This window comes from Atractosteus spatula, chromosome 27 (assembly GCF_055471065.1).
Source record: "Atractosteus spatula isolate fAtrSpa1 chromosome 27, fAtrSpa1.hap1, whole genome shotgun sequence".
Classification (NCBI taxonomy): domain Eukaryota; kingdom Metazoa; phylum Chordata; class Actinopteri; order Semionotiformes; family Lepisosteidae; genus Atractosteus; species Atractosteus spatula.
Genome location: NC_142732.1, coordinates 2,679,071 through 2,706,465, shown reverse-complemented (window position 1 = coordinate 2,706,465; position 27,395 = coordinate 2,679,071). Strand labels below are relative to the sequence as shown.

Here is a 27,395-nt window from a genome sequence, read left to right as displayed (position 1 = left end):
ATTGGGGATCCTTTTCAGAAACACAGATGGGACCCCCAGGAAAATTTTTCGTTTAATGTCTTCAAGATCAAAGGAGGTCCCCTTTGTAGCCACCACGCCAAATTCTGTTAAAATACTGGACGTTTTTCCCCCCCAACATCCGTTAATGGCATGTAAATACTTGAGGAAGACCAAGTCACATGAACTGAATACTTTTATCAACACATACTTGGACATAATTAGTATATTATATTGTAATGTTAAGTCTTACACATAAATAAAATAAATGGAAATATTATGTCTTCGGTAAGAAAATGTTATGCTAGACTTGATTGAATCTTTTCAATTGTGACAATCGTGGCTGCTTTCAAGGTAATTCAACAGAACAGCCACCACAGCAGATTTTATTAGTATGCTGAGCACATATGGTATGTAAGTGCCTGGGATTCTTTTTCTTGCATTGTTAGTAGGTTATTCTCTGTATTTTTCTAACAGTTTGACACCCATTTTTGGTGCAAATGGAAATCATTCACTTTGTGAACTGAAAAAGAAACTCTTCAAAAAGTCCCAGCTGTGATCTCAGGATTCCCCTCACCTGCACATAAAGAAATAGTACATTTAAAAAAAAAAACAAAGTATACTTTGTACTATGCACCAGAAACTGACCTTTTTTAAAAATTCATTTAAAATAACCCTCTTCTTGTATTTCACGAATTGGAGATCATTACAGCCCATTGTGAATCTCCACCCAGGCGTGCTGAATGTAGTGGTTCACTGTCCTGCTGTCAACACATACGAATCACAATAATGATTTCTGTGCAACACGTTAGCTCAGTGGTTAGTATTGCTGCCCCGTAGCCCTGGGGTCCTGAGTTCAATACCCGGGGTGCTACTTGTGTGGAGTTTGTATGTTCTCTCTGCATTTGTATGGGTTTCCTCCTGGCGCTCCAGTTTGCTCCCATAGTCCAAAGACATATTGGCAGGATACTTGGCTTAGCCCTGGTGTGAGTGTGTGTGCTCTCTGATGAACTAGCGTCCCATCCACTGTGTTAACCCGCCTTGCTTCCATTGCTTGCTGGGATAGGTTCCGGCTCCCCTGCAGGCCTGTGTTGGATAAAGTGGTTTTAAAATAGAATAATAACTACATTTGTCAGCCCAATTCCTCTCCCCATGGCGACAGTATACAGGCACGGAATGCAAATCTAACCAGATAGTTATAGGAATGTATAAAAGGAAATGCATAACTATCTTCTTCCCCCAAAGAAGGTTCCACACCCGAAACATGTTTCTTTTCAGCATGGAATAAACTTAACTTGTTCCTTTGCAGCCTCTGCATGCTGACGCAGCTAACTACTTTAACTATCTGGTGTTCATTAGCTCAGATCCTTTGACAGAGCACAGCACTGCAAATCATTCATTTACATGAGATCCTATGCAGAAACACCAGGAAAGGTGTGTGAGGATCACAGAAACAGAAATCCAAACCACAGATGCATCTGAGTGAACGGGCTCACACATCCAGATGGCCTTTGAGGTGCATACATGAATAATACATAAACTACGAACGCGATCAGCGTGGTAGAAGTAGACACTTCTGTCTTCCTCAATTTCCTTTCATTCCATTCCTGTTGCCCATCTTGTTCCACCAACTGGATTTTAGTTTAATATTGTATGGGCTGTTACTTCCAGCAAGAACACCTTCTGAAAGGACTCCTCAAAGTCCAGGAAGCTGACACTGGTGTTACACCAGGCCTCCCCCCATCATCATCATCATCATCTTCTTCCCCGAGATGTTCCATGAAAAAAGCAGTAATAAATATCAATTTCGATTTAAAAACAACTGCTGTGAGTAATTAACTGATGGGTGAAGCCCGAGGCCAAAGCAATAAATAAAATCCTCTACCGGCAATTCAGGATTTTCTCTAACTGCACAGTTTCGAAGAAGGTTCTGTCCTTATTCTCTTGGTTCACTTTCAACTGTGCCACATTTTCTAAAACCGCAAATTCACTTCTGGAAGGGAGAGAATGAAACAATAGTTCCTTGGTCGAAGTGGGACATCCCCAAGCGACAGCTTCCCGACATTATTGATCCGCGACTGGAGCTCCTTGACCTGGGCGGCTGCATACATTACACGGCTACGCAACCCTCCCCCCCGACAGCACACCCATGTTTAATTCCGTCCGTCTATCGCCTCTCCTGCGGATTGTGAATGGTGCACTTCTCAGCCACCTCGGGCACTTTTTCTTCCTTCCTTAGTGGAACTCTGCCAAAAGAATAAAGCTCCAAACGTCTGTACTTAACGCCTGACACTTCTCGGGTTTAGAAAAGAGTTCACCGTCTATGTTGGGGGAGAACTGCAAATGGAAATTAAAAGGGGAGCACCAGTGTCTGGGTTTCACCAATAAGCAACAACTCCCCAGAGTCATTTTTAGTTTGCTTTCTGAAACTATAAGCTTCTTCCAAACCCATGAGCTGAGAGCAATCCTCACATATGCATACCTCCGCCTTCAGGAATCCAGCACAGGCTCTCTCAGGATCCTGTCTTAATGCTAAAAAACTCCTTAGTTAAACTGGGCTATTGAGCAGAAGAGGTGTCCAATGTGAATTTTAAACATTCCCTGAGGAGCACATTACCATGACTCTGTTGTAACCTGCGAGATAAAAAGATTGTTGCTTCTCAAGAATGGAGTTGGAAGCTGTGCAGGAACAGTGCTGGGGAAGATATTCACGCCCAGTATTGTGAACACATCATTGAAACTGCTTTTACAGTCAGGGAGTAAACATTCTGTGCACTGCAACACCTGCCTGAAGAGCCCATTCACTCTCTCACAGCCTGTCTCGATGCCCAAGGCTATCTCACTGTTTATATTAATCTTTAACGATTGCTTTCATGAACGGGACAATTCAGCTAGAAGATAATAAGGCGCTTTTCACTAGGAAAAAAAACACTCTGGCATGATTATATTTGTATGCCTCTTTTTAAGGATAATCTGCATCACAATTTTCTCTAACTACAAGGCCCATCTACCTTCTTTAAAAACCCCTGCGCAGAAAAAAATCTAGTTTCCATGGACGTAAATTAAATGATCCCTATATATAAAAACAGGAGGCTTGTTTTGCCGTTTTAGGCTCAGCTGTCATTAGAAAAGGGTACAATACTGTATCCTAAGTTGCTAGAATCATGCTTATTTTCAAATGGCTACTGGTTAATCTTTTTTCCTGTTTACAGTAAATCTTATCATCAGCCACAAGGCACGGGGTCATGTTGCTGCCATTTAATTGTTTAGTCAAACTACTAAAAGTTGTTTTTGCATGGCAACTCGGTTATCTGTTCTTCGAGAGGAAGCAAAACCTAAACTATCATTCACCTGCCTGCTGCATCTTTTAAGCCCCCACACAAGGGCACTCAGCATAATGAGCCCATTCTTGAATTCTGAGGCTCAGCAGCTTGAAACCCATCAGAATCAAGTTTATATACAGCACATAGTCACTGTCCGGGATCAACAACGTATCGCAAAATAACTCCCCTTCGAGAATTAACGAGGATGTCAGATTCACCAAACAAAGACCTTGAAGGCTGGGTAGTCATACTGCGAGATCAAGTTGATCAAGGTAAATGAAGGCAATTGGGCAATGACCTAACATAATGACCTGTGATGGACAAGTAGGAATAAAACAAACATCTAAGCAGGTGGACCTGGCCCTCTGTATCCCACTGCTTCACAGTGCTACAGGGACACCTGTAGCCAAGCCCTGCGTCCACAAGAGCATGAAGCCGTGAAATTACTATCATTACGAACTAACACTATGCAATCCAAATATCTCAGCTGGGAGCTTGGATTCTTTTTTCTCAAACTGGACGATGATCTGTTTTCTGTGGCTAATGCTGCTGGGGAAGACCGCTAGAAATAACCAACTTAAACTTGCATCCAAACGTACAAAAAAAATTACAAGCTGCAAACAGCCTACAGTTGCTTATTGCTTTGACTGCTTGTGTACTTTTGAGGCACTAATTTATTAAGAATGATATTAGTTTTCTTTATGAATATACACATATGAACGTCACAACCACTGCATTATATTGAATGGTAAAATATAGCAACTTATAATATAGGGCAGATCTATGGAACATTTCAAATTCATTTCCAAAGAGCTTTCTTGACATGACTGATAAATTACAGTTTGATAAATCTGATTTGATGCCAAAGCAGAAACAATTAACAGACATCTACAAACATCACATAAAATATTATTGTGAGACAGGCTCAGTCTGTTCTTCAAGTTGTGATAGGAGATCACATACTGAGCTGCCTACTCTGTGGCTATAAAGTGACACAGAATGATCCCTCAGTATTAGTCCAGACATTTAAACTGCAAACTCATTTTTGTATTTGTCCCTCAAATGCCAACAGAGCGAGCACAATACCAATATTGCTGCATGCATGTTATTTCTGAAATATTTAGCAGCCAATAAGACATGTTTAAAGTTGAATTCACTCTTGTCTTTGAGGTGTTCACCAGAGTTTTCTCTCATTGTTTTGGGCGGGGAATAGGTTAATCACCATCATTAGCAAGGGGTAATCACCATAGTCTATCCCTTTGACAGAGGCTTAGGTGTTCCAGCACAGTTTGAGTGCGCTTGGGAGTGACAATTATTTTGGAAACCTGTCCAGGAATTCATTGCCCAATGGGATCAGCTCAGGGAGGAACCCTTTCTAAGATTGCCGTGAAAAAAAAAGTGTTAAGTCAAGTTCCTGTTAGGAGATATCCCATTGTGTCAACGTGATATTTAAGGACGATTCTGAGAGTTAGATACATATCAACATATCGGCACCGATTCGAAGAGCCGAGTTTGAGTTCTCTTGGCACGCCTTCGGCGTCTGTAGTTTCGCTACAGAACTGCAGTTACCAAAGCTGGCAAAGTGCCCCAAAATCTGGCTCTGCTATCATACAGTTAAGTCAGTGTTATTAGTCTTCTCTGTAGAAGTTACAAATCGCTCAGGAATGCCATGGGTTTCGAGGTACACACCTAGGCCATCTTTGTGCCAACATGAAGCAAGATTAAGTTTTGTTTATAGTACAAATAGCAAGAAAACTCCTAAGTACATATGCATCAAAATGACATTAGTGTATGGAATAGCAGTCTGAAAATCTTGCATTGCTTCAGTTTCCTTTATCATGCTAGTTGACATTTCAGCTAAACGAAAGCACCTTAATTAACCGATTTGGAGGGAACCCATCATGAAATTTGGCAGCCCTTGCTCAAACATCTAGTTTGCAATCAATCTCAATTTTAATTCCAATTCCACTGCCGCGCTCTTATCTCCTGTGTCAGTTTGTTGTCCGTTAGCGAAATGTGCCGAGATGGTTTCTCCAGCATGACTGCATTGTTTCTTCTGTTGGGTTTAATATACTCCCCATTACATTACTGCCTTATTTTCACATTGACTTTTAGCACACCTTCGATGTGCGCAGATTGCATGTCCACATGTGCTGACCATGTGCTACTTGTGTTGCATGTGCCGAGTAGATTGCGTTAGCATGCAAAAGGGCTCCCTTTCGCTCTGTATTACATAACGCTTGTCCTTACATTATTTCCACCCCAGCAGTGAATTCCATCAGTGACACAGCTTTCCTTCTTGATATTCATACGGTAGCTGTTCCAGCATAGAACCCTACCCCCCATTCAGCCCTCCCCGTGTTCCCTTTACGTAAAATCAATTTTTTGCATCTTCAGCTCTTTACTGAATAAATGCAGCAGAGGAGCAATTTATCAGGCTTCTTCCAATAGGATGCGATGGCTCTTGTTGTGTTTCAAGAGGCACACCATAGGATTTATTAGCAAAAACCCTCCAGAAGGCACCCTTGTGTCTCCCTAACAAATTCTCATGTGACAATTACGAGTAATGTATTAATCTAATCACAGGGCTCTTTGGAAATCTGGCAGCCCTGCAAAGTGTGGAGAGCTGTGGCTGAGAGAGCCAGCTGACAGCTACAGAGGATTTCCTGCATTCCTTTAAATCCTCTTAAAACATCTTCTCTGGAAAAATCTTTATTTGATACGCCTGCACGTCGGCCTGTAATCAATCAATCAAGCAAGCAAGCATGAAAAACATCAAGAGAATTTCAAATAAAAACTCCAGACTCAAAATTGATTGCATGTCAGTATGAAAGACAGAAAAATTCAGCCAATTCATTGATTTTGGTTTTAAGTTTAATTTGAGAGAGACCATCCATTAAAATTAATAGTTCCAGCTCTACTCCAACCCAACTAACAAGACAGGGAAAAAAAAAACCATCTAAGATGTGTTTTGTAACAGGGCAGACATTTAATATCTTATTTTCTCTCCTTGAAAAAATTTTGCAAGTGGATCAGAGGTGAAGCCGAGCTTGAATTCCTGAAGAAAACGCAAGGCTTCTGAGCATGTCCCTTTAGGAGACTCCTCACCTTTAGAGCACCAAAACAAAAACCTCTTCTCATGGTACAATAATGGAGGTGCTCTGATGACAACATGTATTCCCCCTCTGTGCCGTTCAGTCAAAGCTCATTTGTGATTAAAAGGTTTAGAAGTCACAGGCAGTCTTCTAGATTCTGTAATCTCATGCGTTAACAGGCCTCTTCTGCTGAAGCTGCCTCACTGTGTACAAGGAAAACTCTGTGTCCTGAACACAGCCCTTTCTCTGTTTCTAAACTCTATCTCTAACTCATTTCTGAGGCTCACAGAGCCAGAAACATCTCCATTTTCAGTATCCCTCAACAATTTGGCCTTTTGTTCATTATTTTTTTCCACACTGGCATCTTATTAATACCTGCACACATTAGCATAACGGCTCCAGTTCCACCACTGTTTCCCCAAAGATAACAAAGACGACCCTGTTCAAATAGTTGCACAAGCCCATCCAGCTTTTTGAGTTTTGCATTTCTGATATGAAGTTGGTATTGACCCTTCACAGTACAAACACAGACTGGTCACTCAATAATTGAGATAGACTTTCCTTTGGCCACTTTACTCATGATCTTGAGCTTCTAGCTGCCAGAATCTGTATTAGGACCTGCTGTGTGCAAAGAAATGAGAAGGCATTGATACAGCTGGGAATGAAGCTGTGAATATTGGTCCATTTACAAAGAAAAATTTGCCTTAATTTCTCACTTAACAGGAAATTTGAAATCCTGTCCTACTGCAGACGTGTGCAGAAAAATGACCAGCAATGAACCGCACCCTCATTCTTTCACTGCAGTGAAAAATTCTTTTCTCTCTTATTGTCAGCTTTTCCCCACAGCGACCCAATTGAAATGATCAAAGTATTGGGATTAATTCCTCTGCATACTGTATACTGATTGTCTTAACACACACCTCACTTAAACAGGAAACCCACTAGGGACAAGCTGGAAAGAAACGGAAAAAAAAAACAGGACACTGTCACTCAGTGGGGGAAATTTATAGATTGAAGCAGATGATTAATTCCACACTAAATAAAAGCATGTAACTACTTCCATACAAATGTGTAATGCTTTCAGTAGACACAAAAATGTAGTACTAAAATATCCCATTCTAGTATTATGAAACTTAGTGATGCTTATTCTTCATTTTTAGATTAAAAAAAATCCATGTTGGTCCTACAGGGCCAATGTATCTGCAGGTTTTCACTCCAGACCAGCTTTTAACAAGATAAAGCAGTACATACCATCTTAATTAACAATTGGACAACTCCTCCAGGTGTTCAGGTGCTTCTGCTTTAAGGAGATCTAAGAAACATGCAGTCCCACCAACCTTACAAGTTCACAACTGGAAAGCCCCAGCCTATGTATTGTTTTTTAACTGTGATCATAGAGAATAATGCTAAGGAGGGGTCCAAGTGGTTCCTCTTAAAACAGCTGAACGGTATTATGTTAAAATGCAAAATCAAACGATCAGTTGCTGGGGTGCCAACCCTGTTCTTGGAGAGCCCAAGTCCAGCAGGTATCATTGGTCTCCTTTAAATGAATCATGTTCTGTACACATGGAACTGTTTCCTTTGATCACTGACACAGGTGATTTATTCAATTAAGAGGCTTTGGCCCTAATGTTTAATTTAACATAATACGAGCAAGATTGGTGATATAAGGGGTTTTACTTTAAAGTGCACTGTCCAGGGATGACTTTTAAAAAAGGCAAGAAAGGTTTTCAAACTAGGAGCCACTTTTAGATGACTAGTTGCTTTTATAAAAACATGAGAGAGTGGGACTGTTGAGCTATTTTTTCCATAACAGGCCCCAGTAGCATTCAGCTGTATCAATTTATCATATTAAATGTGAGGCACCTTAAAGCTCATGTCATACATACAGACTGGCATACATTTGAAACTGCCATGATAGATGTTTCTTGCCTTGTTCTAATATATAGAACAGTATGATATGACTACAGAAACACATTTTTTTATCCTGCAGTTTACAAGGTTGTTTATGACCCACAAAGAATCTGTATGTTCTATCAGTTTATAATAAAGGGTTTCTGCATAAATGAGGCAAGAACAAAAATAGCCTAAGCTTATTTTAACTAACAGCAACATCTTGATACTTTAGTAGCTGTTATGAAGTGTGGACCTCTGTATGTACAGTATGAAGAATGATATGGGATACACACAGCCTTGACGGTGCAGATCTGACTGATGCCTTGATACAACTCTGCCATCTATTGACGTATGGGCAGTACTGCAGATCACAGCTGCCCATTCTTAAATCCATTCATTTCAGGAATCATGCTGGTTTATGATGAGCTGCTTCCTAACCTGGCAGACAGTGTGGGCAAAGCACAAACAAGCATATGGGGGAGAATTTAGAATAGCCAAGTAACTTGGATAGCATGTCTTTGGACTGTAGGGGGAACCAGAGCTCCCAGAGAGAACCTGAAGAGTCATAGAGAGAACATACAAACTCCACACAACAGGTCATCCAGGTTCAAGAGGCAGCAATGCTAACAGCCACTCCAGTGTCACCCCCAATGCTCTCCTCTCCTTCAAGAGAAAGCTATCGCACACAGATTAGGGCAGACCTAACAGAAAACAGAACTGAAATCAGTCATTGTCTGAATTCTGCTTAGCTAGTATTTCATCAGGATAGGATATTTTGGTGCCCGGGGAGACAATTATCCAGACTTTCAGAAGAGAACAATCAGCATTCTGCATGCTTATTGTTTCTATAACTGAACTCAAAAGGCATTCAAGGCAGACTTACAGAAAAGGAGCTGCAAGAGGTCAGATCCAGCGATGCATCTCTAAGGTGTGCTAGGAAGCTTGTCCAACACATTGAGTCAAGCCTCCTGTAACAGTTTTCAGCTCTCACCTGGCCCATCTACACCCCAAAAACAGTACAGTGTGGAGCCAACACTAGTCAGATGTGACTTTCAAAGATGTACAGGGTAAGCCTCTGTAGAACCGGGGACACAGAACAGGCTTATTTCCATCTGGACAGAATAGTGACCTCTCCTGACATAACCTGCTCAAAAAACAAACAATAGCTGCAGACTCTTTTTGCATCTTTGCAGTTAATATAATTTTGCATTGTGTCATGTGAATTTCATGAAGGATTTTAATTGGGTTTAAAGAAGAAAATCAATCACAAATGGGAATATAGAAAAACTGTTTTAATAATTAACATTTTTTACCCTATTTCATTTGTATATTGCAATTATTTTGCAAACCCTAATGGACAAGTTGTATTTTGATAGTGTTGTATTCTGCAAAGAAATATGACAGAACAAGATTAACAAAATTATGTTTTCAAAGGCTGAGAAACAATTACAGTTCTCTTTCTCACCAGTACCACAGTTAACTGGAAAAAGACTTGGCATCGACCTTTGCTCCTGTACTTTCTAAGAGGGCAAATACAGTACATAGACATCTTGTCAGCCTAGTCCATGGCTTTATTTCATATTAGAAACACTAGTTCTAGACTTGATGAGGCGGTATGCAGAAGTCTGAAACTGAACTATGCAATTAATATTGTCACTAGATCAATGGCAGCCAGCACAGCAGAACTTGGGTCCTGGGCTTATTTTTAGAGTGGGCAACTTCTATGTGTTCTGGTTTCCTACCGCATTTCAAAGATATGCAGATTTAATTGATCTCTCTTAATTATCCCTGTGAGCTTGCATGTGTGTGTGACCAGTGATGAACATCCTGACCAATGTGTGTTCCAGGCTCTCACCGTAGGCTCCTGGTTGCTAAGGATTAAGTGGCTTTCTCAGAAGGAAAGGACAGATTAAATGTAGTCATCATATTCTTTATTATACCCTTTTGTTCTTTTTTAAATAAAATCAATGTAATATCACTCATGTTAATCAATAAAAATCATCAAACAATAAGAATGATACAGCTTGACAAATCAATTTCAAATCATGCTGCCTCAGCTAGCACATTATAGTTTTCATGTCAATCCCTGACAATCAAGTGATCAGTCTCAAACGACTAGAAACAGAGAGCTGCAGTGAGAGATGAGTGATTAGATTTTCTATAGCTACACTTTCTGATTCGAGTTGTTGATTACAGTGCACAGAAAGCCACGACTGGATGTAAATTACAAACATGCAGAAAGAAGTGTTTCCTAATGTACAAGAATAATTAGTAAATTACAACATAAAACACATTTCAGCCCATTTTGCAAAAACAAGTGGGCAGCATAGCTTAGTGAGTAAGTCTCTAGACTCATAACTGGTGGGTTTTGGGTTCAAGTCTTTCCTGCAAATATTGGTAATGTGCTTTGAGCAAGGTAGCTAGTTGCTGCAGTGCACCCAGCTGTGTAAATGAGAACACAATTGCTGGGAGCAGGTTTGTAATGTACTAGAACTCCCTCCCTGGGGGGAGGCATATGCTTTCTAATGCCTAGAAAACAGGATAAGCTTTAGACATTGTGTGTAGCGTGAATAAAATGACCTACCTAACAAAAACAGGCAGAAATAAGATTATTCAAAATGTTTTTTTGGGGAAAAAAACAATGCATCTATGTGTGTTTTATCTTTTGTTGTTATCTGACTCTTCACTCGCTGCTAATTTTCTTGGTGTAGCTCTGAATGCAGTTTTGGAAATGGGCAGGCGTGTTGTGCTCTGGTTTGAAAAGGATAATGTAGCACTTGGGAGTAAAGTAACCTAAGAGAATTCCGTACAGGCTGGCCAGCACAGAGAACGCGTTAATCGCAGCAATGTACTTCCCCTGGTAGACCATGTAGGCTGTTAAGTAGAGGATCCAAGAGAAGAAAAAGATCAGCAGGCTGAATGTTATGCACTTGGCCTCGTTGTAATTCTTGGGCAGGTCAGTTCCCATGTAGGAAAACATGAAGCACAACACACTGAGGGCGGCCACAAACGCGATCACTGTAACGAAGGTGTAAAGATTGCCCATGCTGCAGTCAAAGATGATCTGGTCTTTGAAGAGGGCAGAGTTATTGAAGGGCCGGGGACCCTGGCTGCCAATCCACACGCCGCACAAGAGGATCTGAAGGACGATGGCGGTGGCCACGACAAGCCACTGCCCGTGGTTCTTGACCCAGAAGTCGTAGGCCTTGGGGAGCTTGGCGGCCATCTTGAAGATGCAGACGATCTGGAACGAGCGCACGGCGAGGCAGGAGATGCAGGCGGTGTAAAACACAACGAAGACGGGGTTCCTCAGGGTGCACTTCTCCCGCTGGGGCCACCCGAAATAGCAGAAAACGCTCAGGCTGCACACGCTCAGGCAGCTCAGCATGAAGAAGCACATCTTGCCCCCCGCGGACTTGACGACAGGGGTGTGGCGGTGACGGGCGAAGACGATGGCTATGGCTCCTGACAGAAGGAATATCAGCCCCGCCAACAGCAGAATTCCGATGGATATGCCTTCATTGTAATGGAGATATTCCAGGGTCCTTTTCTTACAGTGGGTACTTCCATAGTCAGACCACTCATCGTCTTCACAACTCTGGCAGGTAAAGGGATCGTCTGTGAAGTGAGAAAAAAATCTGGAAACTCAAAGAAAAGCATGCAAGGAGAAGATATGGAAGTACTTTCTGCTTGCATGGACATCATAGACAAACTCAGTGTGTTCATACAGCTGTCAGCAGACTTAAATTGTGTGTTAAAGTGCCCCTTAAGAACCTCACAGAGGTGTGGAACTTCTTAACTGACAAAGATCCAAAGCACACTTTTTCAGGCCAAATCGCAATACTTCCATTAATCCGCTAATCGCTGGGAAAACAGGTTTATTTGTCTGTTTCAGCACTGAAAAAATTGCCCCAAGACACTACATGACTACAACAAAACATAATCAGGAAATGGTAGGATGTTTTTGAAGATTCCAGACCCTGACACCCCTTAGCAAGGCATGCTCATGAAGGAAGTTCCTCCCTTGGCAATGAAAATTACAGCTGACAGAGAGGATAAAGGAGAGGCTGTCTTGGCACCAGCTTGAGTCAGAACGTCTTGCTTAGAGTCACATAAACCTTTTGGAAGCCCTTACTGGTAAACATCTAGCAGGCCTGACGTACCTGTCTTGTTGACATAGGTTCCATTGGGGCAGATCTCACAGTCAAAACAGCACTTATGAACTCCACTGGCTTTCCTCCTGTGACCCTCCTTGCATTCCAAGGAGCACAGGGCTGTGGGAACCTGCAGGGAAACAGGGCATTCCCAGGGCACTCAGAAGCTTTCCTCCAAGGTAAAAACTGGACTGTGAGAGGCCATCACAACAGGACACTGCCTACCAGGAGCTTGCTATGCTGTGGTGATATGCTACCAGGTGAATTGCTCCCTATTTAGAAGCCCTGCCTCTTGTCAGCAGCTGTGTGAGGTAGCCCAGAGAAGGCAGAGATCATGCACCAGGGCTCTGTGCAAGAGAGCTGTATCTGCACTGTGAGATACAGTGAATTCTGTGATTTTGGAAGAGAAGAATAAAAGAGAGCAGATACTAGTGTACTGCCTTTGTTCCAGGCTGCACACCAGGGACAACTCATTCAGCCCTTTTTTGAATTTTTTTTGTATTTTTCATGGTCACCCAAATATCACCCAAATTTGAATCATCAGTTGTTTCTTTGCAAGTGAGCTCTCATAACAGCGAGTCCTGCACTGTCCAGATAGAATGAGAGAGGAACAAGTAATAGGTTTATTCCATGCTGAAAAAAAGAAGAAAACACTAATCCTGGTCCTACACCCGACACACTCTGCCAACCAGACTAACCCGATGTTTTAATTTGCAAGGCACCAAGAACCAAAATATTGCTCAGCATTTAAATACAACAGAAAAAAATTAACCTCACTCAATGTTGGATTCTATTTTAGATTAAACGACAATCAACAAGAGTCATATTCAGTAGAGACATCATTTGCAGTGCAGCAATTTTAGATTTAGGATTTAGCTAGGAAAATATCCACTTATTTCCTCAATTGCAATATGTAATATCGCCAACGCTTTTAATTCTGTTGAAACTGCTAACACATTGAAGTTCACATTCTTACCGTTCCATTGCTATGCCAGTGAATAAGCTCTTCATCCAAATGGAAAGCGACCGATGGATCTGAGACATAGGAACCAATCTCCCTGTGATACAATGGCAATGTCTTGTCCCAAACCACTATCCCATAGTTGGGAGCTGGGTCTCCATTTTTGTCAAACGAGACAGTACGATTGTTGAGTGTGAAATTCACATTTTTCAGTGTATGAAGAAGCTGCATTCAAAGATAAAAAGGTGAAAAGGCTGTCTTTCTTCAACCACTAAACATATTGTTTTACAGTACACTTTATTTAATGTTACAGTTCGTTCAAGCCAACCTGTTTCTCAGTGAACAACAGACATAACCATCCTGCAGTACTAAAGAAGCAGGACATGGAAACATGGAGAGCTGGAAATCAATTACACAGTATAAGTAAATTAATAACTGAACCTTTAGTTTACACGTTTGTACCCCATGTATGCACTAACTAACTTTGAGTTAGCTTATTCACTGTTTAGAATCCTTCTTGTGCATTACACAGATTCAAATCCATGCTTTGCCTGTAAAACACAATCAAGAATTCATAGGAAGAAGTATACAAGTTATCTATCACTGGGAAATCCTTGACTCACTTATACCCTGACACTGGATGAAAACACAGTGATTTTAGATAATCAATCACACATTCAAAAGGCTGGCTGTTTGCAGGCTGGGTTTCACAGCGTGAAAACAGAAGTGTGATATAAAATCCAGCGAAGGTATATACAGTATTGTACAGTATGACATCTTCAACATACCAGGACTTGTGCGTCCTTTTCCTTCCAACCAGGAATTTTATTCTTTTTAGAAAATCCAAACATTATGAGTTAAAAAAACCTGCTGTGGTAAACTCTGCATCCTTACCTGGAAGGGGATAATTGGCCTAGATTTCCGACAGCCTTCGGGGTCACATCCCAGGAACTGGTGCAAGGAATGAGCAACAGTGTACACAGCAGAGTAAATGCTAAAGCTGTACATGGGGTCTTCATCAGCAATGCTCTGGGGGTCTGTGCTAGAGCATTCTGGGCAAACCTGGTTACACATTTCCCAGGTTCCTTTGTGTGGTGAGTTGACACATGTGCCGTTCCAGCCCTGTGTCATGGTTCTGTGGACAAACTCCCTGAACCCAGGCAGAGCCACCACCTTGATAGTTATCCCTATCACAGTGCCGATAGTATGGATCTGTGTGTCCTGAAGCAGCTGCTGGTTCAAGGACCACGTCTCGCTTGCTATCCACACTTTGTCCGAGATCTTGTTTGAGATTGCCGCTTTGATAAATGGGACAGCGGACACCTTAGAAGCAAAGACTATGACCACGTTGATCTTGAGGATGGTGATGTTGGAAAACAAGCTGCCCATAGCAGAGTCTTCTGTGGGGATGGTGGACTCATAAGCCACACAGATGTCATAGGGGCTCATCTCGTCCTTCAGAGCTTGGAGCCCGTTGCGGCTGTAGTCGTCGTTGCCGCCAATGAGCGCGATCCATCGCCACCCGAAGCGGTGCAGGATCTGCAGGATGGCCCGCACTTGATTTCTGTCACTGGGAATGGTGCGGAGGAAGGAGGGATAACGCTGTTTGTCACTTAGCAAAATGCTTGACGCTCCGTGACTTATCTGAATGTAGAAACAAAAAACTGGATGGGTCACTTGCCTACTCCCTATTTAAATACAATCCTAGGATGATTAAAATGCAGGAAAAAAATTATGCTGATCAACCCAGTAAAAAAACTTAGTTTTAAATAATTATTAAAATATTGCTAATCTTAAATTTGTTAAATTTAATTTAAATCTGACCTACAGTAGTATTCAAATAACTAATCAACCCAGTTAAACAACTGTACAGCACTTCGATCCATTTTATTGAGCTGCAGGTTCTTACTGTATAAGAAAGTCAAAATCGGATTATGGTATTTCACACCATAGGTCAGTCTGAGTGAAGCTAAAATAATATGGAATGCATAATACAGCAAGGATGAGTTTTCTGGTTTTCCTTCTATTTCAGACCTGAATGACTGAACTAGTTATGTGGAAAGGAAGTTAAATCACCAGGATTTCTAGGTCATAATCAGTTACTAATTGAACAGAGACAGTTAAACCTGAAGGACTCTGGCTCTTGAGGGTGGGAACTGCCAATATCATCAGAGCAATGTGCACAAGAATCTACAGTTGATTAAACCCGCAAAAGATTAAATTGCTAAGCAGTTTTATTGCTACACGTCACCAAAACAAGATACAAAAAAGTATTTACCACAGGAAGGAGGTAGGTCATGAACACAGGTGCGAGTATAATGTTTTCAGTGCTTCCAAAAGGGCCGATCAAGGCTGTCACTTTGGGCTGATAGTCCTTGAAGTACTTAGTGACATATAGGGATCCAGTGAAGTTTGTGGAAAGGAAATCAAAGGCAACCATGAAATTCAGGAAATCGGAACAATAGTCATAGATCTCATAGCCTAGGGAAATGTTGGGAAGGAGGCTGGTGGAATTATTGATTTCCTCCACAGCAAACCTCATCACCTGGAGCTCCTGATAGCCTGCAGCTGAAAAATCGAATCTGAGAGGCGGAAAGACCATTTAGACACGATTTCAACAGAATCCGAAGTGGGACACAAACATCAGCATAGGTTCAAGGTTATAGCATTAATGCTTATGTGCACTGAAGAGTGTTACTGTATATGCTTATCTGGCAATGTACCTCCCGTACCAGTTCCCAAAAAAGCCTGAAGATGTGTGGAAGTGAGTTAAGAACTGACTTTGCAAAAGGAACAGAAGTTGTTTGCATCTTACATCTAACTTGTATGCAACTGGATAAGCACCTAAAAGGATACTGAGAGAAGAAAGGAACAACAAGCCAACCTCTGTCACATACTACATGAGGCTGTACAGTATAAAAAGAGCTGGAAAACCTTTAGCAGCTTGCCTGCTCTGCAGCACAGTCCCAGTGCTGTGTTGCTGTGTGTACTGAGCTCAATAAAGGCTAGAACTGCACAACTCTCCCGGTCTCCTGTTGAAGAATTTCCAACAGCTTTCCTTAACACTAAAGCCCCCCCTTGTGGTGGTTTAACTCTTCAAATCAATCCAAGCAACAATGACATAGCTTGGAATAAATGCACAAAAGTTCCCACAAGAGATATGAACTCAATAGTCAAATCACTATAAAACAGAAGAGATTAAAACCTTCAAACCAACATGTTTTATAGTGCACATGAGGATGTTCTTTAAAGACAGTGGAAGGGTGTCATACTTTTTCTTTGGTTTATTGATTATAAAACATGCTTGGGAAACAAGACCCAATGAAAGTGTGATTGTACTGGACTTTAATACAAATTAATTGTATAACTGAACCGATTTTGAATTATTTAAAGAATTAGCTTTAGAGTCTTGATCATCATGGAGATAAGTATATTAAATGATAAAGTATTGGAAAAAGTGACATCAAGAAGCTATGAGGGATTTACAAGCACTATTTAAGTCTCTTTGGTTGTGATTGTTATTAGGACTATGCAGAACAAGCCAGCATCTATCTGGTCTGCTGCTTCCATCTGTAAACTGAATGAAACACAGGAATTGATTGTACTGTTCAAAACATCTTGTTAATTTGAATACATTGAATTATTACTTTATAAAGAGAAATCCAAAAATGAGACCTAATATCTGCAGATCTATTGCTACGATTTGTGGCTGTAATAACACAGGGATGGTTTAATTTGAACAAAAACAATTTCACATTTATAAATGTACTTGTATGCAATTGGATGATTACCTAAATTCATACTTAACCATATATACTGTTAAAACAATACATGCCATACTTACTCTCTGCATTGTAGTGCTTCTGGCTTGCTGTGTACATGGTTGAATTTACGATCGACATGAACTTTAAACAGTCCTCCCAAAATATAATCACCATGTAACCTGAAGTCAGACAACCCACAAACCTTCCCACCATTTGCCTTGAGAAAAGACAGAGGCAAGATGTTGAATAGGATCACAAAGCCTTTCATTGTTGTGACAGTTTGGCGTCCTCCCTATTTTTCTTCTCAGCACGTTCAGTTAAAGCTGCAAGCCCTTCCTCTTGGTTGCACATATCATGGCACAGATTTCCCTACAGCCTGGTTTGTTTGAACCAAGATATATGCAGCTTTCCACACATCCTGGTTTGTTCCAACCACAGCATTTGATTCCTCCCAGGGTTCCGTGCTTGGATAGCCCTCAGACTGGTAATGAAACCAAACCCAACACAATCCAATATAGATCATTATCTTGATACAGTCAAATCTGCAGCGCAGGTGTTCATTTAAGTCAAATGTTTACTTTACAAAAATGCAAAATGCCAAAATGCAAAAAAAAAAACAACAAAAATGCAAAATACGGTCCAGTTCCTTTTTTGACCACTGTGAGGCTCTACTGCAATCATCTGATCTTTTTAAGACTTAACAGCAGGGCTACATAAATTCAGGAAAGAAATGATGAGTTTTGAGTTGTCAGTCTTTCTGAATTTTGCTCTGGTGTAGAATTACTTCACGTCTTTGGACACAGTGGGCAGTACAGAAATGAGCGGATTGATCTGTAAACCAGTGTCTAGGATATGATTTTACGGTATCAGTCTTGTTTTTCTGAAGTTCACGGATACTTAAATGTACAATCTTTGCAAGGACGTCGCAGAGTGAGCTGAAACAGATGTGTGCCAAGGTCACAGGGCTGGAAAAGGAGGTGAACACTGAGTGGAGGGAGTGCACCGGCTGAAAACGAGAGGCAGCTCATGGAAAATGAAACAGGCTGAGGAACAGAGCAGTGCAGATTCGGGGAGACTGAAGCATATGTTCCTTTACAGTCTCCCCTAGTATCATAGTCTCAGCATGGCCCACTACCTGCCTGTCCTCATACGCCCCCTCATCATCATCCTCACGTTCTTCGTGAAGACCTCCTACGACGAAGTGCTGGCGCGGGGACAAGTGAGTACTGGGAGCCATACAACTCCATCGCTGTTCTGAGAATATGATACTGGTGAAGACCGTAATGGAAAACATTCTCCCACAGATCGCCAGTAGTGAAGATGGACACAAACATGCACAACTACTGAAAGATGTACAGACACATGCGGCTTTTTTTCCCTAACAAAAGGGTCAATGGATACAAAAAATAAGAGCTGTGAAGTGCGCCAACAAAAAGCATGCTCGAAAAGTAGCAGACATCACAGACAGAAGTCATGTAAAAATTCCTTGAGCCGGAGAAGGTACATAAGGTCACCTGGGGGTTCAAAAACAAACGTCATGTTTGTGAAATTCCCCAGGCGTTAAGATCACTCTGCCCTTGCCTTTTTTCTCTATAGCACGTAAAGGTTAACGTGCACCTGGTCAGTGCTTAAATCAGTCTTAACACCAGATCACCAACAATATCTGTGAAGGATGCCATTTCCCTGCTTTTATTTTAGGTGGTTCTCATACCACCCCCATCAACCATATAGCTATTTTTGTTGTCTGTATGTGCCATCTCTGCTGCTGCTGAATTTTGCTCAGATTACGTGCTTGAAGATGCTTCCAAACCAATCAAGACAAAGTGCACTGGAATGCCACATTAACTGTGAGAAAAAGCAAAAGGTACATACAACTTTTCTTGTGTAACAGAGTATCACACTTTCATTTTTGGCACAAAAAGTGCAGAAAAGACACATGCAGTACTTTTTATTTTCCTCTAATCTGACCTCTTGACAATCAGTTTTGAACATGGAAAGGGATTTATTTTCAAATAAAATTTAACTGCAAAATGGTGTCAAAAGCAAACGTTTCAGTTCCTGCAAGCTTGGTAAAAAAGATATATACATTTAGTCCACTTCATTAGGAGGTGTCCATTTGAGATCCTTCTGAAAAATAAGAAAGAGCAATAAGATCAATATCAATACATGTTCAGTTTCAAGTTTGAAAAACAAAACTCTGTACCACAGAGGGGTACTGTTACAATTTTTCCATACTAAAACGTAAACCGTGTTTCTCAACTTCTCTTATTCTAAAATAAATTCCATCTTAAATCTAAAGTGAGGCAGAAGTGTCTTTTAACTGTGGTGCAGAACACTGCCGCATCATGTTTTTCATAGACGTGTCATGTTTCTGTAGTAATAATCCCTTCCACATGTCCCCATTATCACTGATATTCTTTAAACTTACTTGTCTCGTTGAAAAGAAAAGAGTCCTGGTATTCCTTCATGTACTGAGAGGAACGAGACTCGTCAAGAAAGAGAGAGTACACACGTTTAATATCCTCAACCTGCACTTCTGTGCCCTGGAAACAAACAGATAATACATGATGCTTTAAAACAGAGCAACCCCTCAGGAAAGCTTGTCTGTATTCAAGAGCATTTGTCAAAACACCCTCTTCCTTGATGCTTAGGTGTGAAATTTTAAGGTTTCTTCAGGGTTTAAAATTGAAGGATTCAAAGATTTTTGACAGCATAATTGTGAAGGAACACAATGGATTTATCAAGCGAAACCTTTCTTTTTGAGTCTCTGGGTTTCGAAATATATTCTCATTTTTCTGTAATCACACTGACTCAATGAACTGCACAGTGACAGTAACTGGATAGCTGGAACTATGAAAGCAGTGCACACAGAAATACAGAACAGAGGAGACATTCCACTGAGCAAATATATTGTTAGTGCTCTGTGATTTACATCACCAGTGTTCATCAGCTAGGCCTTCTGGAAAAGACCACCAGCACACCTCCCAAAGCAGCGTCCTCTGCTGGGTACAGTTGCTGTCCACGAGGACATGTTCACTTTGACAGGTTCCCAACGCTAGTCCTGGGACCAACGACCCTGCCGGTTTTGGTTCCAAACTCTTCATATAATTGAACTAAAAAGTTGCAAATGAGCTGGCAAGAACCACTTTAACCTATTCAAAGGCGGAAGATCTTAAGTAACAACAGTTCAAATTGTAACCTTCAACATTTTAAATGCTTTCTGTTGCATAAGGCATCTCAATTTATGCCATTAGGTCAAATAAGGTGTCAACTATATATCAGCGCTCAGCTGAGACGAAAACCAGCAAGTGAGGGGGACCTAGGGAATGGTGTCAGGAAGCCCTGCCTCATAGCACCATTAGCATCTGTACCAAAACTCACTAAGCCATCTACTAAAAATACAAAGATGGACCTCCTGGTTTTGTAGGATACAAAAGCTATACATAAACATACCAGAACATAAGGAGGAAGAAGACAGTCACAGAGTTAAAGAGATTTCAGCAATTTTGCACAAGAGAAACTCAGGGCAGGCAGCAGCAGCCTTTAAGTCGAAAGCGGGTTTACAGACCCTGCGCTTGCGGCACACGAGCCCTGCAGTGCTGATCAGCTGGATGGCGTAGCGCAGGGAGGTCTCCAGGCCAATCCGGGTGAGAACAGTATGGGCCTCTTCGCTGAGCTCAACATCCTCCTCTTCACACCTGATGCACAACAGACAGGAGGAAAAGTGAAGACCCTAAGGTGTACAATCCAACGCACAAGGCATTATGAGCTATGGTAATAATGTAACAGCTAAAATATTTTATGTACTGTGATAGGACTTGTTCCAACTTATTCTAGATTCCTTCTAGATGAACAAACTGTAGTAAAACCAGGACACAATAAACCTCTTTTACATCCTCATTTAAAAAAAAAAGTGTACATTCCTTAAATACCATGAAAAATCTCTTTTTACATGGAATCATCTGGTTTGTTAATAGTCAGTCCTACCGGATTTTGAGGATCTGGCGTGTCTCCTTTTCAGTGTAGGGGGAAGTAGCGATGATCAGCAAGCGATCCAGCAAATCTAGTGGTATCCCATGGGGGCTCTGGTAGTTTGTCCCACGAATTCTAAAAAAAAATAAAGACGGGCTCAACAAATGGCAAAATGAAATATCCTCCCCCATCAGAAACAAAAATATGTACCGTACAACTACTAACAAGGGGCCAAACCCCCAACAGGCCCAGGAACCAACAGTCTATGCAGGTCCAAGTCTTTTAATCCTTAGACTGCAATACTAGGGAGCCCCTGCAGGATATTGCAAGGGGCTGCAGTGTTCTCCAGTTTCCAGGGATTAACGATACAGGTGGTGCCCAATATACAACAGGGTGAGTGACCAGAAAGTCACAACATATAGAGAAATTATGTATATAGGGAACTGTTTCCCCATATATATGAACAGTGTAAATATGGAAAATCCTGGGACCATAAGAAAACGTTTGCCTGGAAAGTTTGCCCATGTGACTTGAAGCATGAGCTTTTTCCCATGGAATTGCGTTCACCTTAGCTTTCCAGTTATCTCATTTGTGGTATGTCTGGTCATCTAGTGCTACTCCTCAGGTCTTGTGTCCTACATCCTGCAACTTGATCTAAATTGCTCTTACGATTTTTAATCTCCATTTCCTGAACTAGTACTATCACCCTCAGGTCTTCACCACTGAACATGTTTGCCAAGAGCAGTTATCTCATACCTGGTGATGCCTCGGTTGGTTGCCATGATGAGGACAGGCGAGAGATCACTCTCCAGAGCTCGGTTCAGGAAGGAGAAACACTCCATGTCCAGCATGTGCACCTCATCAATGAAGAGCACCTGCAGGTCATTACATATTCACCATAAATCCTCTTTTCTTTGCCAAAAACTTTGATTAAGGCAATGAGATACACTTCATTAACTTAATTTGCATTTCAGTACCTTTTGACCACTGTGAAACTCATCAATAGTATGTGAAGGGCAAAGGGGAGGACAATTCATCTTATAGGACATCTGCTAGACTTAAAAGTGCTGCATGTCAGTCAGGCCTGATATGAAGTACTTCTTTTATATTTATTGGCAGATAATAAGAGTTATATCTACTAGAAACCGACATATACACTCACAAAAACCATGCAGTGCATATAAAACAAAAATGTCTGACCCCAGGAATGATCTCTGCTTTCCCCTCCTCCCTCCACTCAGACACTTTAGCGTTGATCTGCTCTCGGACTTCCGACTTAATCTCTCCTGTGTCACCTGTCAACCACCGAGAACAAATATCACTGCAAATCAGTCACGACAGCCTCGAAACTGGATTTCATCCAACCAAAATGGAAAAATGCAGTATAGACTAAAAATGATGTTGAGGGCAGACCTGAGAAGAGAGCCAGGAAGCCCTGGGTTCGACTGTTGATGACATCAATTTCGTGTAGGGAGACAGTGTGGACAACTTCCTTGCGCTTCTGTAACTCTCCTTCAGGACACTGGACAAACTGAGTCTGAAACAGACAAGAGACTCAGCTAAACCTGTGCTTGAAACGCAGTCACATAAAGACCAGGGACATACCATTTGAAGACTAATAGCAAAAGGACACGGTAGATAAAGGACAATAAGTGTACCTGTGCTCCCATAGCATCGTAGTCTCTGGCTCTAGTGAAGGAACGTCCCAGTTTGTTGATCTTCCCTGTGGCTTTATCAATTGTGATGACATCCCTGAAGAAACAATGAGCACTTTGGTCATTTCAATCAATATAACAATGGGATCCCTTGTCTTTGTGAACTGACTGGACCGTGATCAGCATAATCACAATGAATAATGAGCAACGCTGAGGTTCACAACAATGTAATGAGAGCAAGATTATCAACCTACATCATATAAAGATCTAAAACAGCAAGTCTTACCCTGCCTGCACGCGTTCTTTGCTCAAACTCTCAATCATTTTGCTTCCCAGATCATAAATAGTCTCCATCTCTGTTGTTTTCAGTGTCAATTTCCCCACCTTGGATCCCTGAGAGAAAAAGCAGATAAAAATGAATATAAACAGACAGAGCACGACTTACTACCACTACATTCTTCTATTTCTAAATCAACACCAAGCTCTTTTTTTTAACTCAATGTATTACCCGCAATAAAAAAGCATCTCTAAGTTGGAAATATCGGTTGCGTATTCTTTTGTATTTATGTCTTCACATTAAGCCTTAAAACAAAAATTTAAACGCACCATTCCTTCAATCCAAAACAACACAACAGACACATTCATGTCAGCATGTAGGATGCCCATTGATAGAGCATCACTAATTTTCATCACTGCACTCACAGTTCCAGTTGCTGGCCGATCAATTTGAATTTCAACAACCTCTCCCTCAATGATCTCGGTCTCCTCCCTGCAGGATGAAAAGATTGTTGCCCAGAAATTAAACCCCTGATAATTCTGACTGGTCATTTTCAAAATGGGTACGGTTGTCTTTATTCCAATCTAACAAAAAGCCTTAAAGCCATAAAACAAAGACATACTCGACAAGCCTAATCTAAATGTAAATTATAGCTACTAAAGAGGAACTATCTGGATTGTCTTTAAAATTTCATGTCTTTCATTTGCCACCATGACCAAAGCTCTTGAGGGCCTCAGCACCCATCCGCATGCTCACACTCACTTGATCCTAACTCCGATGGCTTTTCGGAAGGCCTGGCTCAGTGCCTCAGTTTTGCTCATTTCTAGAGAGTAGATCTCACTCCCAGCAAGTGCAGTGAAAGGAGTGTCTGGACCAAGAGACTGAGCAATACCTAAAGAGACAGAGGGTAACTCATTAATGCGAGCACACTGAAGATTTATACAATTTGGTACAAAGGAGTTACAACTCCCACTGTATAAAGTGCTCCGTTTTAAAGTTACATGCAGTAGTTAAACTTACCAACGTTTTTTATACAGCCGGTGAGATTTACCACTATAATTTCCTAACTTCGGAAACTCAGAAACAGAAAACAGAAAGCATACCCATGGCAATGGCTGTTTTGCCAGTCCCAGGCTGTCCCGCGATGAGAACAGCTCGCCCTGCGATGTGTCCCTCTTTAATCATCTCAAGAATCAAGCCTGCGGCTCGACGGGATGCTAACTGACCAACCATTCCCTGAGACACCTAAGACACATTTCAATCTGGAATTACTAATAGCATGGATTCCACTAAAAATGAAAAAGTACATTATAGATTGAATTTATTTTTTACATAAGGATGGCAGATTAAAAAACTACACCATATTATTATTAGATTAAATGGGTTAGTATAACACGGTTTATGTTGCAGTGTGAAAACAGCACTAAAAGAAAATTAACTTGTGCAGAAAATGAAGAAAAGATGTGTTTTGCTAAGAGAATTCCACAAGATGCCAAAAAAATTAAAGTTTTTTACCAGTATCATTAGAATAACCACTCAATATCTGTGCTTTACAGTGCTCACTTGCTTCATTCCAAAGCACATGCTTCAGTTTCTTAATCCCACATGTTATGATACAACTTACCTGTCGAGGCTCCAAAGCATCATCCAACCCCAGTCCTCGGATATGAGAGTGCGCCCCTAGGGAAAATGACCATACCATTGGTCCTCTTATCACTCTAAAGCTATTTATGCAGCACAAGTTGGATATAAGGACTGCAATCACTGCACAGTTGCAAAAAACTCTACAGGAGCACTATTGACTCCAGCTCCCGGGAGGGCACAGTACACCAAATCAAACAGTCCAGGTTGGGATGAAAATCGGAAGGCACTGTAGCCTTGCATGACCAGGAGTGAATATCAGTACTTTACCGCAGTGAAACCACTTTACAGCAGTGGTTCCTAACCCTAGTCCTGAAGGAGCTTTGAATATTCTGGTTTATCCTAAAGTTATCCTAAGCAAAGGCTAATTGATCTCAGTCTGTGGCATATTAATAAATTTGTCTTTAATAACTTTTAAAATAGTCAAATGGGATTGACATTGTAATTCAGGTGATTTGGCTTACATGTGACCAACAGGACCTCTGCATGAGGAAAAAATGCTTACAATGGGCGTATCTGTTCATCAATTGTTCAACAAGTAAGAACTGTTTAGTCATAACTAATGGCAAGTAAGTTTAGGAGAGGGTGCTTAAAGCTCTGTAGGCCAATGCTTGAAACAGGGTATTTCTGAAACACAGGACTGACCAAAGAAACGTTAAAGGTTTTTAAAAAGTAAGCTGCTCCATTAAGTCATCAGTGAGCACTACTGGAGAGCTGTACTGGAATGAACACTAGCACACAAAGTGTTCTCTCAGGATCAGAACTGTGCACCACTGCTCTTTAACATCACCTGCCAACCGTGTTTTAACTGTGGGGCCCACTGCTTGCTTTCTCATGGTTTGTGACATCCTACATTCACCTTCAAACTCTAGCTCAATTATTCATCCAAAACTTCTAAAGACTTACCAATTCTCTCAATCCTGGTGATGTCACGCACCTCAGGAACCTTTGTTGTCGCCATCTACAAGAATTACAGAATATTAATAATTCATACATGTATACAAATTAGCCCTTCTGCTGAAAGTTAGTTGTTCTCTGTATACGTGAAAAAACTGGCTCGATATCTGTCATATCTCTGAACCTCAATGGGAGCTACGTCTTTAGATGTCTGGTTCTTTCAAGATGTTTTTACAATATGCCAAAAAAAATTGTCCTGCTTAAGAAGGAAATGCACAGTGCCCAGCCACTTTGTTTTGCTTTATAAGGGCCTGGATTTAATATAAATAAGTGAAGAAGAATAAAGTACAGCACAGTACATCTCTGAATATTAATAGTAGCTAATTATCCTCCAGTACTTACAAAAAAAAGAGGAAAAACGTCCCAAACAAAAACATGTAATATAATGCGATTTTAAAAAAGACACATAACTGAACACGCCATATACATACACGTTGTTTTCTTTATTGCTCAGACACCGAAATTATGTATTGTCCATTATAAAACTTGAAATGACAGTAAAAAATCCTTTGGCTTTTGCAAAGTTATTTGCATGTCATTTGGCAGTCTGCACCTTTAATTGTGATCAAGTTAGAAGCTCTACAACATGACCACTAACACTAAAGACAGGAATACTTGCTTTTCACTCAACCTAGAAGGACTAGAACTCATTCTAAACATTTATGTGAAAAAAAATAGAATTATCATTTGTAAGATCTGCTTTGACTTAATCCCATTAAGACAGCATAAACAGTAACCTATAATATACATGACGAGTCTAACAGTAAACAAGGCCGAGAGTCCAAACTGAAGCCGGCACTGTTGCCATAGTGATTTGGCTTTCCTGGACGTTGCTATGGGAGCTACTCTGGGGAAAGTCAAAAGCAGAACGTGGGGTTCAAATACAACCATAGGGATTGTTTTATTTTTTGTGTAAAAAGAAATACTAAGATATCTAACTAGGCGGTTATATTTTGCAGCGCTTTTACCACATTTTTGTAGAAACACGTGATTAACAAGTTTACATGTTAAAAGAATAGTGTACTGTTGTATTAAACTAACATGCGGCTAGCTACACACTCCCCAAATCAGCGAAACCTTGGAGTACAGAACAGTATTTTAACGTAACAACAACTGACGTCGGTCTACAGAAAAGTATAAACACAGAAACATTGCCGCCACTATTCTGTAACCCCTCCGGATGAAATGACACCGGCAACAATCAGACTCGAACATCAATATGGCCGAATTGCTAATTCCAGTGTGGCCAACAAATAATTGAAAACCTAATCATCCACTTTGATATCCGGTACGTTATGAGTAGACACGTACGAGCTTAACAAGTATCGTATTTATACTGTTTTCTAGTGGGCTGTTGGTTAGGCGGCGATTTTCATGCTCTCGCGGGTAGATTCAACTCATCCTCTGGGTTGAACTTAATAAAAGCCATATTTTGAAAAAGCAACTCATAAAAGTACGATGGCTTTAAATCTCCTCCTTTCTAGAGACACTTTTTTTTTAACTCAAAAGGCAACGGACACTTCTAAGCTTCTCTTTTTGTAAGCATGTTACTCACCTGCGCTGCCATCTTTTCGAAAATGCGGCCGTTCGACTGGTTGCGCCTCTCAAATGCTCCCGATGTGGAAACAACAACGGAGTTGAGTAAGTGTTCCGTTTGAATAACTGTATGAACGTGTGGATCCTCTTATCTGAAGAAGTTTTTT

At 41.0% G+C, this 27,395-nt stretch overlaps 2 protein-coding genes across 3 annotated transcripts; both read right to left on the bottom strand.

Annotated features, from left to right (window-relative positions):
- Window positions 1-10,220: 10,220 nt before the first annotated feature.
- Window positions 10,221-18,766, bottom strand: LOC148814157 (taste receptor type 1 member 1-like). The gene is made up of 6 exons (XM_088906647.1): window positions 17,271-18,766; window positions 15,705-16,008; window positions 14,321-15,070; window positions 13,442-13,651; window positions 12,475-12,595; window positions 10,221-11,929 (listed from the first exon to the last, which is right to left on the bottom strand). The coding sequence occupies exons 1-6, from the start codon at window positions 17,456-17,458 to the stop codon at window positions 10,995-10,997; spliced, it is 2,508 nt and encodes an 835-aa protein (XP_088762773.1). The 5' UTR covers window positions 17,459-18,766; the 3' UTR covers window positions 10,221-10,994.
- Window positions 18,767-19,172: 406 nt separating this feature from the next.
- On the bottom strand, window positions 19,173-27,332 carry ruvbl2 (RuvB-like AAA ATPase 2). Of its 2 annotated transcripts, none has more exons than XM_088906648.1 (15): window positions 27,248-27,332; window positions 25,642-25,696; window positions 24,719-24,774; window positions 24,198-24,339; window positions 23,857-23,986; window positions 23,520-23,586; window positions 23,104-23,210; window positions 22,821-22,914; window positions 22,576-22,699; window positions 22,363-22,457; window positions 21,919-22,037; window positions 21,178-21,297; window positions 20,759-20,888; window positions 19,619-19,733; window positions 19,173-19,317 (listed from the first exon to the last, which is right to left on the bottom strand). In XM_088906648.1, exons 1-15 carry the CDS (start codon window positions 27,257-27,259, stop codon window positions 19,292-19,294), a joined length of 1,392 nt encoding a protein of 463 aa, XP_088762774.1. In that variant the 5' UTR covers window positions 27,260-27,332; the 3' UTR covers window positions 19,173-19,291. The 2 variants fall into 2 exon arrangements, with proteins under 2 accessions (XP_088762774.1, XP_088762775.1); XM_088906649.1 differs by having other exon boundaries at window positions 19,173-19,314.
- Between the last annotated feature and the right edge of the window lie 63 nt (window positions 27,333-27,395).